This window comes from Ranitomeya variabilis, chromosome 3, assembly GCF_051348905.1.
Source record: "Ranitomeya variabilis isolate aRanVar5 chromosome 3, aRanVar5.hap1, whole genome shotgun sequence".
NCBI lineage: Eukaryota > Metazoa > Chordata > Amphibia > Anura > Dendrobatidae > Ranitomeya > Ranitomeya variabilis.
Genome location: NC_135234.1, coordinates 419,383,884 through 419,397,135, shown reverse-complemented (window position 1 = coordinate 419,397,135; position 13,252 = coordinate 419,383,884). Strand labels below are relative to the sequence as shown.

Sequence of the window (13,252 nt, the reverse complement as noted above, 5' to 3'; positions counted from 1 at the left end):
TATTTATAGATAACACTGAAAGCTAGCAACTTGCTCCACTCAATTGCACCTGTGAGGACTAGAGGAAGAAAGTGAAAATAAGAAGAAACTTAACATCAGGCCTTCATGTATTGGGTACTCCCTGAAGATTCTGAAACAGGCATGGACATTCCGCTTGTGAGGGACTTTTACTATGGAACATCTAAGTGTCCATGACTTCATCCTTATTCCATCTTCCACTTATATGGACAACCCTCCCCAGGGACTTTTACTATGGAACATCTAAGTTTGTCTGATTTCAACCATATTCCATCTTGCACTTATATGGACAACTCTCCCAAGGTGACGATACCTTGGATACTGGCATCGATGTATGTAGTATGCTCTTGTTTTAGAGACTAGACTATGCCAGGGCCTTGTATATATGATCTATCGGATATATATGGGTGGATGTTGGGTCTGCTGAACAGCTGTTTTCTGGCAATATTCTAGATTTGGTCATATCTATGTGTTATACTTAGATACTTCTGGAGGGTACATCTTAATTATTTTGACCTTATCAAATATGTCTTTACACATGACGGAACCTATGCCACTACTTATGTTCTTTTAAGGAATTTTCAAATTTGGCATCTATGTCATATCTCTCCTCTATGTAATCTTCCTACCGATTTGGCATTAGTGTACCTCAATTCCATACTCTTCCATTAGTTAATATTTACCTGCTGGCACCTATCCTGGGACCCAATGTTAAATGCACAATGGGATAGATGTCTGTCTCCCCTATATGACCCATCTGCTACTTCTGGGATCTAAGGACAGCCGGTTGATCCATGATCTTTCACTCTCATGGTGAGATACCTAATGAAGACCCCTTTTCTTTGTCTCTTTCTTGATGAGTGCAAAGGCTTTCTACATAGATACATTATAGTCTCACTATTGGCAGTTTTTTTCCAAAATTGTATAACTGCATAGTTGCACTTGTGCATCGTACCTTCCTGCCAATATTTGTATTATATTTATATCCCTTGGTTCACAGCACCATTCTATATGCAGTATATGGTGCTGTTGGGTCCATACTACAGTGTATGGGAGTCTGTAAGGCATCATATTTTGTATGGAAGGCTGTGGGGCTATTATGATCTGTATGAGTGTATGTGAGTGCCATCATACTGTCTATGGGGGCTTTCGTTGCCTTAATATTGTGCATGGGGACTGTTGTCACCAATATACTGCATATGGTGGTCTGTGGGGCCTCATTATAATGAGACATGTTGGGACAACCACCTCCTTGTTCTACCGAGAAATGTCACACAGGTGTGTGGAGCGGCCCCCAAACGCAGGGCAGCGGGGTACTCGGTACCGGGTCCCTCGGTTCTGGGGATGTCACGGTGGCCTGACCCGGTCCGTGGCCCTGCTAAGGGGTGCCCAATTAAAGATGTAGATGATGGTGTAGGTCGCAGTAAATAACGAGGACACAGGGTTGCAGTCTCTTTACCTCTTTACTGAAGGCTTCGGCATCTGCAATCCAGAGCACTGTTAACAGGGCTGGCTAAGACCGGCCGGTCCGAAGGCACATCCAGAGTTCCCTTTGCAGGTGGAAATCAGTAGCCTACCTACTAGCACCTGGGTGTTGTAGTACTTCCCTGCTGAGCACCACGGGATAGTCCTCACAACTGTCATGTATGTTTCTGTTCTTTTTCTCTCCGTACCCCAGATGATATGGATAGGACGCACCCGTATGACGGGGTAGGCCTGGAGTTATTTTATAGGGACCCTAGAGACGCCCCTCTCCCACAATTGCCTCCGTTGTCTTCATTAGGTGTAAAAGGTGAGACAGCCAACCTAAAGTTAACTGCCCTGCCGTAGTTCAAAGTAATGCGTAGAGTCTATTACTTCCTCGGCGTTCCGGCCGCCGGCTACGCGCCTCAGTAGGATGTTGCCGATCTTGGGGCACGACTCCTTCTGGTTCTATCGCCTTTGTGCTGTGATCTTGTTTCTCACTTCTCCATAATATACTTCTCTTCGTGTCCTTTTTAAGATGCTGCCGCAATGAGATGCAGGCACGGCTCCGTAATGATCTGTCCTTTGCTAGGCCTCTGTCAGGATCCCACCCCTGACAGGGACCCCCTGAATCTTCCCAAGTAACGCTCTCCTCTCACTAGATGTTACCTGGGCAAAACCCAGTCAGCTTCTTCTCTAACTTCCTATCCAACCCCCAGTTTTACCAGAGTGTGAGGAGTGGCCTAATACATAGAACCTTTTGCTCCCCCTGGTGGCCAGAGTGTGAAGTGTAATGTGTGACTGTGATACCTGGTCAGGTGAACTCTTTTAGTGCAATCAGACGTACCATCACTCCCCTTAGCGGCGGAGCGACAATACTGCAACGACCAGGACTCTGGGGCGCTGCATGTGCAGGCATCCTGTTCCTCCTTGCAGTGTCACAGCATATGGGAGTTTCTACTGTGGATCTACAGCAATGTCTGCTTAAGTTAGCAGTATGCACCAAATGTGAACTATTTTGCAGTAAGTAATTTTAAATGCCTTAAAACATTCTTTCTCATTATTCTGGCATTTGGCAAATTTTAATAATTATGGTAATCTTAATTTACCTAAAATGGGAAAGGTTTATTCAGATTTCAAGTCAGATATTGAGAAAAGCATGCATGGGCAGCACGGTGGCTCAGTGGATAGCACAGCAGCCTTGCAGCGCTGGCAGTCCTGGGTTCAAACCCCACCAAGGACAACATCTGCAAAGAGTTTGTATGTTCTCTCCGTGTTTGCGTGGGTTTTTTCTGGCCACTCCGGTTTCCTCCCACATTCCAAAGACATACTGATAGGGAATTTAGATTGTGAGCCCCATTGGGGACAGCGATCATAATGTGTGCAAAACTGTAAAGCGCTGCGGAATATGTTAGCGCTATATAAAAATAAAGATTATTATATGTATCTTTTTACACAGTGTGTGTAAACTTCTGGTTTCAACTGTACATTCTCTAACATCCTCTCTCTTAATGCGCACTAGTGAATCACGATCTTGACTCCTACCTCATCTGACACGTTTCTGCGGTATGCATATCATATCTTGTAGCTCAATCTGGAGTGCAAGATACACCTTTGCACTCAGAGGATGGACACTTTTTCAGTTTGGATAGGAGGCTCTGTATTTATTGCCTGGTCTCAAAAATAAAATATTCCATCTCAATCTTTTGAACCTTGTCTCCTTATTCTCATGACATGATATCTAATATGGGTCCTTGTTCCATTTTTGGACTCCATGAGCTTGAGGGTGTGGTTACTTCCTAACTGAACACAATATATCTCTCATTCTACACTGAGGGACTTACTTGTAAATTATGTTTCTAATGGCCACTCTTGCCATGTGGATATTAGGGTGTACATTAGGGTTGCTAGGTATTATATCCATAAGTGACTGAATGTATGCAATATTGTTACTGAAGAAATCTGGAACTTTTTAGTGGCAAGTTTTCTCAACTACTATGGGCACCCTGCTGTTATTCCCTTGCTGTTTGTTTTTCTTGTAGCTCGGTTTATCTGTTTATCAGTGACCTGTAGCTGGCATCCTTCTTGTAAGGCCATGTGCACACGTTCAGGATTTTTAGCGTTTTTTTCGCGTTTTTTCGCTATAAAAACGTGATAAAAACGCGAAAAAAACGCTTACATATGCCTCCCATTATTTTCAGTGTATTCCGCATTTTTTGTGCAAATGTTGCGATTTTTTCCGCGAAAAAATCGCATAGCGGAAAAAAAAGCAACATGTTCATTAAAAATGCGGAATTGCGGGGATTCCGCACACCTAGGGGTCCATTGATCTGCTTACTTCCCGCACGGGGCTGTGCACACCATGCGGGAAGTAAGCAGATTATGTGCGGTTGGTACCCAGGGTGGAGGAGAGGAAACTCTCCTCCACGCACTGGGCACCATATAAGTGGTCAAAAAATAAGAAATAAAATAAAAAACAGTCCTATACTCACCCTCGATGTCCAGCGCAGTGTTCCCGCCTCTGTGCTGCACGCTGGCTGGTTCCTGTAGCTGGTGTGCGGAGAAGGACCTTGCCGAATGACATCACTGTCCTGTGATTGGTCGAGACCGCTCACGTGACCGTGACGTCATGGAAGGCCCTGCGCGCACACATCAGCTATAGGAATGGACGCCGGTGAGGAGATCTGATGTCTGCGGGTGAGTATAAGCATTTTTTTTATTTTTTTATTATTTTTAAACGTTCTATCTTTTACTATAGATGCTGCAAAAGCAGCATCTATAGTAACAAGTTGGTCACACTTGTCAAACAGTATGTTTGACAAGTGTGACCAACTTGTCAGTCAGTTTTCCAAGCAATGCTACAGATCGCTTGGAAAACTTTAGCATTCTGCAAGCTAATTACGCTTGCAGAATGTTAAAAAAACGCAAAAAAAACGGAAAAAAAACGCAAAAAAAAAAATGCGGATTTCTTGCAGAAAATTTCCGGTTTTCTTCAGGAAATTTCTGCAAGAAATCCTGAACGTGTGCACATACCCTAAGAATGTGTTTTGCAGTGATAAAAGTAGTTGCATTCTCTCCTCGCTGTTTGAATACAGATCTTAGCAATACATGATGGGCTTCACATATTCCATTTCATATACCCAGTACAGCTTGCAAGTTTATGATAAATTGATGTTTGTATTGTATTATTTTTTTATGTACATCCTGATGTCCTACAAATTTAGAGCTGAGAATCAAGGCCACATTACACGATCTGATAGTCATATGAGCAACTGCCAATATATGCGCTATAAGTGACCTACTATTTAGTGCAAACAAATAATATTTATATAGACATTGTTTGCTCACCTATTTAACCCCTTAACGACCGCCGATATGCATTTCACGGCGGTCGTTAAGGGTACTTATTCATCAACGCCACTTTTTAACAGCGCTGAGGAATAAGAGTATAGCTCCGCTAAGCAGCAGTGATTCCCACAGGTGTCAGCTGTATGTGACAGATGACGCCCTGTGGTATTGGCCCCATCCAGTTTTCTGACCAATCGGGGCAGATAAACCCCTTAAATACCACTGTCAATCGCGACAGCGGTACTTAAGTTGTTACTCCCTTAGTAACAATCGGACCCCCGCAACGAGAATCATGGGTCTTTATTGTTACCATGGTACCCTGAGGTCATGTGATGACCCCAGGGTATGATGGTCTGTGAGATCTAGCAATAATGTGGGTCTCACAGGCAATGTCAGTGATACACTGATTTCTTTCATGCACAGCAGTACATGAATACAGCATCGTATGAGATCAGTGATCAAAATAATGTCCTAGATTAAAAAATTGTAAAAAAAGTGAAAACAGTAAAATAAAATATGTCAAAAAGTAAAAACACACACAAAAAAAGTTAGCACAAATCACAAGAATCAAGAATCAGTTTCCCCACTCAAAACGCAGCGTTGGTGATAACATTTTTAAAAATACACATAATTGGTATCGCAGCGGCTGTAACAACCCGCTCTGTAAAAATGGCATGTTATTCATTCTGTTTGGTGAAAATAAAATTAGTTAGAAATGAAAACGCCAAACCATCCCGCAAAATTCAAGACCTAATAAGGCTCATTCTGCAAAAAAAATTACAGCTCTCAGAATATGATGATGCAAAAACAAATTCATCTTTGTAAAATATTGTTGTTAGTGTGTAAAAATAGCATAAAGAAAAGATAAATCTGGTATCGCTGTAATCGTACCTACCCGACAAACAAATTGGTATTATCACTTTACTGTACAGTGAACAGCGCAAAAAAATTAAATTAAAAACAATAACTGAATTGCTGGGTTTTGTTCATTCTGTGTCTGAAAAATCTAAATAAGAAGCAATCAAAAACTATTATGTACCCCAAAATGATTAAAAAAAAAAAATCTGCAACTCGTCCAGCAAAAAATAAGCCTTCGTACAGCTCTGTTCGACAAAAACAAAAAAGGTACAGCTCCTCGAATATGTGGACAGAAAAGCAACTTTTTATAAAAAAAACAATTATATAAATCTGGTATCACTTTAATCGCACCAACCAGAAGAATAAATCCACCTTATCACTTACACTGCTCGGTGAACCGAGCAAAAATAAAAATAAGAACTATTCTTGTACTACTGTCTATTTGTTCATTCTACTTCCCAAAAATCAGAATGAGGTTCGGCTCACATTTCTCCTGCACTCTCCACTCAACGCTTATATTGCAGTTTCCTTATAAGTACAGTCAAAACCCCGGACAGAACCACTCACTTACTAGACAGATGAAGTCAGTTTGGACTGTTGTCTGTTCCGGTGGTGCCCCATTATTTTAGGCATCTTTTCAGCGCACAAGTGTGGGCAACCACACCCCAGTAGCGTTGTCAAGCGCAAAAGGTCTAGAGGAACTCTTTCCCTGAGTCTTGGGACAGAGTTCTGTGACTCTTTGCTTGCGCTCTTTGTGCGGTACCGCGGCCCTGTGACGCAACAGGGTTCACTCCCTTCATACCGGGTGAAGCTAACCCGTGTGTATCCACATTATACCGCCATATAGTCCGTCATTACTCAGCAGCAGGTTCCATCTCTGCACAGTGGACCCTGGGCTGTGAACGCACCTTATACCATCCTTCTAATTATTTGGTGCGTTCCGCTAGTCCTAACATTGGCAAACAGCTCAAGCTCAGTGAGGTTTGATGGAGATTGTTTGTGAACAGCAGTTTTCAGCTCTTTTCACAGATTCTCGATTGGATCGAGGTCTGGACTTTGACTTGGCCATTCTAACACCTGGATACGTTTATTTGTGAACCATTCCATTGTAGATTTTGCTTTATGTTTGGGATCATTGTCTTGTTGGAAGACAAATCTCCGTCCCTGTCTAAGATCTTTTGCAGACTCCAACAGGTTTTCTTCAAGAATGGTCCTGTATTTGGCTCCATCCATCTTCCCATCAATTTTAACCATTTTCCCTGCCCCTGCTGAAGAAAAGCAGACCCAAACCATGATGCTGCCACCACCATGTTTGACAGTAGGGATGGTGTGTTCAGGGTGATGAGCTGTGTTGCCTTCACGCCAAATATATCTTTTGCCATTGTTGCCAAAGAGCTCGATTTTGGTTTCTTCTGACCAGAGCACCTTCTTCCACATGTTTGGTGTGTCTCCCAGGAGGCTTGTTGCAGACTTTAAATGACACTTTTTATGGATATCTTTGAGAAATGGCTTTCTTCTTGCCACTCTTCCATAAAGGCCAAATTTGTGCAGTGTACGACTGATTGTTGTCCTATGGACAGACTGTCTCACCTCAGCTGTAGATTTCTGCAGGCTATCCAGAGTGATCATGGGCCTCTTGGCTGCATCTCTGATCAGACTTCTCCTTGTTTGAGTTGAAAGTGTAGAGGGACGGCCGGGTCTTGGTAGATTTGCAGTGGTATGATACTCCTTCCATTTCAATATGATCGCTTGCACAGTGCTCCTTGGGATGTTTAAAGATTTTGGAAATCATTTTGTATCCAAATCCGGATTTAAACTTCTCCACAACAGTATCACGGACCTGCCTGTTGTGTTCCTTGGTCTTCATGATGCTCTCTGTGCTTCAAACAGAACCCTGAGACTATCACAGAGCAGGTGCATTTATACCGGGACTTGATTACACACAGGTGGATTATATTTATCATCATTAGCCATTTAGGACAACATTGGATCATTCCGATATCCACAATGATCTTCTGGAGTGAGTTTGCTGCACTGAAAGTAAAGGGGCCGAATAATATTGCACGCCCCACTTTTCAGTTTTTGAATTTCCACAAAAATTTAAAATAACCAATAAATTTTGTTCAACTTCACAATTGTGTTCCACTTGTTGTTGATTCTTCACCAAAAATTTACATTTGGTATCTTTATGTTTGAAGCATGATATGTGGGAAAAGGTTGAAAAGTTCCAAGGAGCCGAATACTTTCGCAAGGCACGGTATATGTCCTCCATTCTGGTATATACACTACTGTTCCAAAGTTTAGAGTCACTTAGAAATGTCCTTGCTTTGGAAAGAAAAGCACAGGTTTTTTTTTCCAATGAAGCTAACATTAAATTATTCAGAAATACACTCTATACATTATTAATGTGGTAAATGACTATTCTAGCTGCAAACGTCTGGTTTGTAATGCAATATCTCCATAGGTGTATAGAGGCCCATTTCAAACAACCATCACTCCAGTGTTCTTATGGTACTTTGTGTTTGCTAACTGTGTAAGAAGGCTAATGGATGGTTAGAATACCCTTGAAAACCCTTGTGCAAGTATGTTAGCACATCTGAAAACAGTTTGGCTGATTAGAGAAAGTATAAACCTGACCTTCCTTTGAGCTAGTTGAGAATCTGGAGCATTACATTTGTTGGCTCCATTAAGCTCTCAAAATGGCCAGAAAAAAAGAACTTTCATGTGAAACTAGACAGTCTATTCTTGTTCTTAGAAATGCAGGCTATTCCATGCGACAAATTGCCAAGAAACTGAAGATTTCCTACAACAGTGTGTACTACTCCCTTCAGAGGAGAGCACAAACAGGCTCTAACCAGAGAAGAAAGAGAAGTTGGAGGCCCCACTGCACAACTGAGCAAAAAGACAAGTACATTAGAGTCTGTAGTTTGAGAAATCAACGCCTCACAGGTCGTCAACTGGCAGCTTCATTAAATAGGACACACAAAACGCCAGTGTCAACGTCTTCAGTGAAGAGGCGACTCCGGGATGCTGGCCTTCAGGGCAGAATGTCAAAGAAAAAGCCATATCTGAGACTGGCTAATAAAAGAAAAAGGTTAATATGGGCAAAAGAACACAGACATTGGGCAGAGGAAGAATGGAAAAAAGTGTTATGGACAGACAAATCTAAGTTTGAGGTGTTCACACTGAACATTTGTGAGACGCAGAACAACTGAAAAAATGCTGGAAGAGTGCCTGACGCCATCTGTCAAGCATGGTGGAGGTAATGTGATGGTCTGGGGTTGCTTTGGTGCTGGTAAAGTGGGAGATTTGTACAAGGTAAAAGGGATTTTGAATAAGAAAGGCTATCACTCCATATTACAACTCCATGCCATACCCTGTGGACAGTGCTTGATTGGAGACAATTTCATCCTACAACAGGACAATGACCCAAATCACACCTCCAAATTATGCAAGAACTATTTAGGGAAGCAGGCAGCTGGTATTCTATCTGTAATGGAGTGGCCAGCACAGTCACCAGATCTCAACCCCATTAAACAGTTGTGGGAGCAGCATGACCGTATGGTACGCAAAAAGGGCCCATCAAGCCAAACCAACTTGTGGAAGGGCATCTGGAAGCATGGGGTGAAATTTCTCCAGATTACCGCCAAAGGTCTGCAATGCTGTAATTGCTGCAAAGGAAGCATTCTTTGACGATAGCAAAGTTTGAAGGAGAAAATTTATTATTTCAAATAAAAATCTTTTTTACGAACCTTGTCAATGTCTGGACTAGATTTTCAATTCATTTGGCAACTCATTTGATTAATAAAAGTGAGTTTTCATGGAAAACACAAAATTTTCTGGGTGACCCTAAACTTTGGAACAGTAGTGTATGTCTCCCATCCTGAGCCCCTTCATGGTAAAATGTCTCCCATTTTGGTATATATCACCCCCATCCTGGAATATATCACTCCCATCTTAGTATATATGTCCCCCATCTTGGTGTATATGAAATCTATCCTGGTATATATGTCCCCCATACTGAGCCCATCCTGGTATATAGGTCCCCTGCACTGCCATTATTCTTTAACACAGAAAAAAGTAAATGATTCTACTCACCTCCCCCCACTCCCAAGCCGCACTGTGTCCTCTTCTGTGTCTGGCGCAGAAGCCAGCACCTGACTTCAGCATGCAAGTGATGAACAGCGCATGATGTCACTGTAATATGTCCCCATTCATGGGTATGCCGACATCAGCTTCCGCCCTCTGATTGGCAGGTGGCGTATATTGCAGTGCAGTGACCTGATGGTTTTCTGCGCAATGCATTTCAGCTGGGTGTGTGTCCAACTGAAATAGGCATCAGTGTCTGCAGGCCCCTCTCCCGCACGGTCCTGGTCATGATTGCACCTTCAGCGACTGCCAACGTAATGCCCCTGTTTATGACCCACTGTATAAACTTCACCCTACTAGGTAATACATTAGCTCCAATAGCTGGATTCCAATGGCTGGATTCCAAATCACCCTAAAAATCAAAGGTAATCTTGCCTGAAGAAGGAGCCACTGTGCTCTGAAAGCTTGCAAACATATTATTTTCTGGTTAGCCAATAAAGGTATCACTCCTAGAATACTTTTGTCATCATTGGGCAGAAAAGTATTGATATCGATTTTTCTGGCTAACACGGTACCACAATACAATTTGTTATTGTACATCAAAGTAAAGCATTGAAATTACAGGCGGATTCAATTTGCAAAGTGTTGCGGAATACGTTAGCGCTATTGAAACAACATTATTATTATTATTTTTCACTAATTTCATCACAGCAACTGATAATAAGACCCAGCAGTATGTATGCACTCCTGATAATATCTGAACATGTTCTTCATGTGACAGCGGATGGTATCCTAGGTTAACTTGACCTGGATCAGGTCATCAGTGATTTTCTCGACAGTATGTGGCACTATTCGGCAGCATAAAGTAAAGCAAAAGCCATACATTGTCTTGTAAAAGAAACCGAGGGCTCACTGCACCAGGGTAATGTCTGACAATGGCTATGAGGATTTCATCTTGGTATGTAACAGCATACAGTGTATTGTTAGCTACTATGTCGAGGTTTGTACAACCCTTCAAGGAAATTCCCCTCTGGACCATTACTTACCCACCACCAAACCGGTCATGATGAATGGATGTTTCAGGCAACATATTTACCAAGGGGTCTCCTGACAATTTAATGTCTCCCACATGTGCAAAGTACAAACCTGCTCTCATCTGTGAAGAAAACAAGGTTGTCTATGGTGGACCAGACATTTCTGGTGTTCTCTGGCAAATGCCAATTGGGCTGTACAATGCTGAAGATAGTTCCTGACAGTTTGGCCAGAAACGTGCACATCAGTAGCTCACTGGAGGTCAATTTGTTGTGCTCTGACCCCCCTGACTTTCTTCAGACAAAAGGAGCACATACTTGTCTTCCTCCTCGGTTGATGGCTAGCTTTGTTCATGTAATAGCCCATATTCTATTAGCTGCCCCATGCTCTTGCGACTGCTGAGAGACATAGCAAACCTTCTTACATCGACACATATGTATGCCATCCTTGGGTAGCTGGACTACCTGTACATCTTGTGTAAGTGCAGCCTCATGCTACCAGTAGTGAGAAGGACCAAAACGCAAAACTAGGTAATGAAATATGAAGTACCTTTATCGGAAAAACATATTTCATATGTTAGGTATTTTTGTTATATTTTTAGTTTGCATTGAATTATGTATAACAAATATTGCTTTAAATGAAAATACACTTATTGGAAAAGTAGCAATTCCCTAGAAGTGTTCATCTCTTGCCCCACCATTTGTTACAGAAGTCTTTATTTATTGCTTCAGCTGTTTTTAATCATGAAGTGATGCACCATCTCTGCTATAAACGTTGTTCTGTTTTCCCAGTAATCTGTACAACTTGACTATGATAATGATAGGGGCCTTTGTGCTCAAAAAGTTTGCAATTTTATTTTTTACGGTCAGCCAATAGAGATATAATTTTTATGTTTTGTATTACGGTACTTTTGTTATTTTGCAGTACTGCTAATTTATTATGTGGCATTTTGCCATCATTTTGTTGCGAGGTTCCTGTTTTTATTGCTCCATATGCATTAGATACAATGGTCTGAATCAATTAAAGTCATTTCTGTTGATGCAATTTTCCTCTAACTTACGGTAATCGACACTAATTATTATTTTGTTCAAAACATCAAACAAAAGCATAACAGTAATAATGTGAAACTGCACAAATCAGCCGCCAGCTAAATACATGTCAGGACCTTTAGTAATCTTGGTAGATCCAAGGAATCTCTCCCTGGATGCTGTGTTCTGTATTGTGGCAACTGTGCATGAACTCATTCCTACTGTCATTAACATTTTGTGTTTCCACCCACAGATAGATAAAACGGAAGATAAATCTTTGGAGGAACGTGGGCGAATCCTTATATCCTTAAAATACAGCTCCCAAAAGTCAGGGCTTCTGGTAGGAATTATAAGATGTGCACATTTAGCAGCAATGGATGCAAATGGTTACTCTGATCCTTATGTGAAAACGTAAGTATGGCACTTGCAAATTATCATTAATGTTAGACTTCTGTGCATATTAATGACAGTATTGAGATTGCTAAATGTTGATTATGTTTATGAAATAATTCCTATTTACCAGTGAGTTATCATCAGTCACTGATTGGATTATAAAGACAGCTACAATTTTTAATACATTTATTATCAGCGCTGCAGATGCAGATGTGTCCAGAGCCTAACAGTGCAGATACAAATGTGTTCTTCATTAAAGTACCATTCTGAATTTACCTATGAATAGACATCAATAATCTAATATATAAAGCTGAATGTGTGTGTGTGTGTATGTATGTATGTATGTATGTATGTCCGGGATTGGCATCTGAACCGTAGCAGCTACAGCCACAAAATTTTGCACAGTCACACGTCTGGACCCCGAGAGCGTCATAGGCTATGTTGTGAGGTGAAATTTTAACCCCGCGCTTTCCAATTCACCAAACAATTTTGCCCCTATCTACATAATGGGGAAAAAGTGAAAGGAAAAGTGTTGGAGGCGTCGCAGCTACAGGCACAAAATTTTGCACAGTCACACGTCTGGACCCTGAGAGCGTCAAAGCTATATTGTGAGGTGAAATTTTAACCCCGCGCTTTCCAAGTCACCAAACAATTTTGCCCCTATCTACATAATGGGGAAAAAATGAAAGGAAAAGTGTTGGAGGCAAATTAACAGCTGCCAGATGTGAACAAGGGGGACTTAAAGAATGACAGCGATGGCACCAAAGAGTATATACTGTACAGTTGCTAAGGTGGGGCCCCAACATGGGATAATCACACCACCACGGGGATATGAACACACACACAAAATGCGCCACACACTACCACGTGCTCGAACACATATACCACCCTCAGTGCACATTTCACCACACATACACCAACCTCGCCACATAAAAGTAGAAACACAAAAGTCGCCGCTCAAAACTCGCCACGCGCAAAACTCTCCACATGCAAAACTCGCCACACGTGCAAAACTCGCCACA

The 13,252-nt window shown here is 41.8% G+C and overlaps 1 protein-coding gene across 1 annotated transcript in view; it reads left to right on the top strand.

Moving 5' to 3' along the window:
- Positions 1-13,252, top strand: part of DOC2B (double C2 domain beta) — a 1,351,069-nt gene that overhangs the window by 1,175,274 nt on the left and 162,543 nt on the right. Inside the window, exon 6 of the mRNA XM_077296346.1 lies at positions 12,091-12,248. Within this exon, the coding sequence (XP_077152461.1) occupies positions 12,091-12,248 (158 nt within the window). The remainder of the gene's footprint in view (positions 1-12,090; positions 12,249-13,252) is intronic.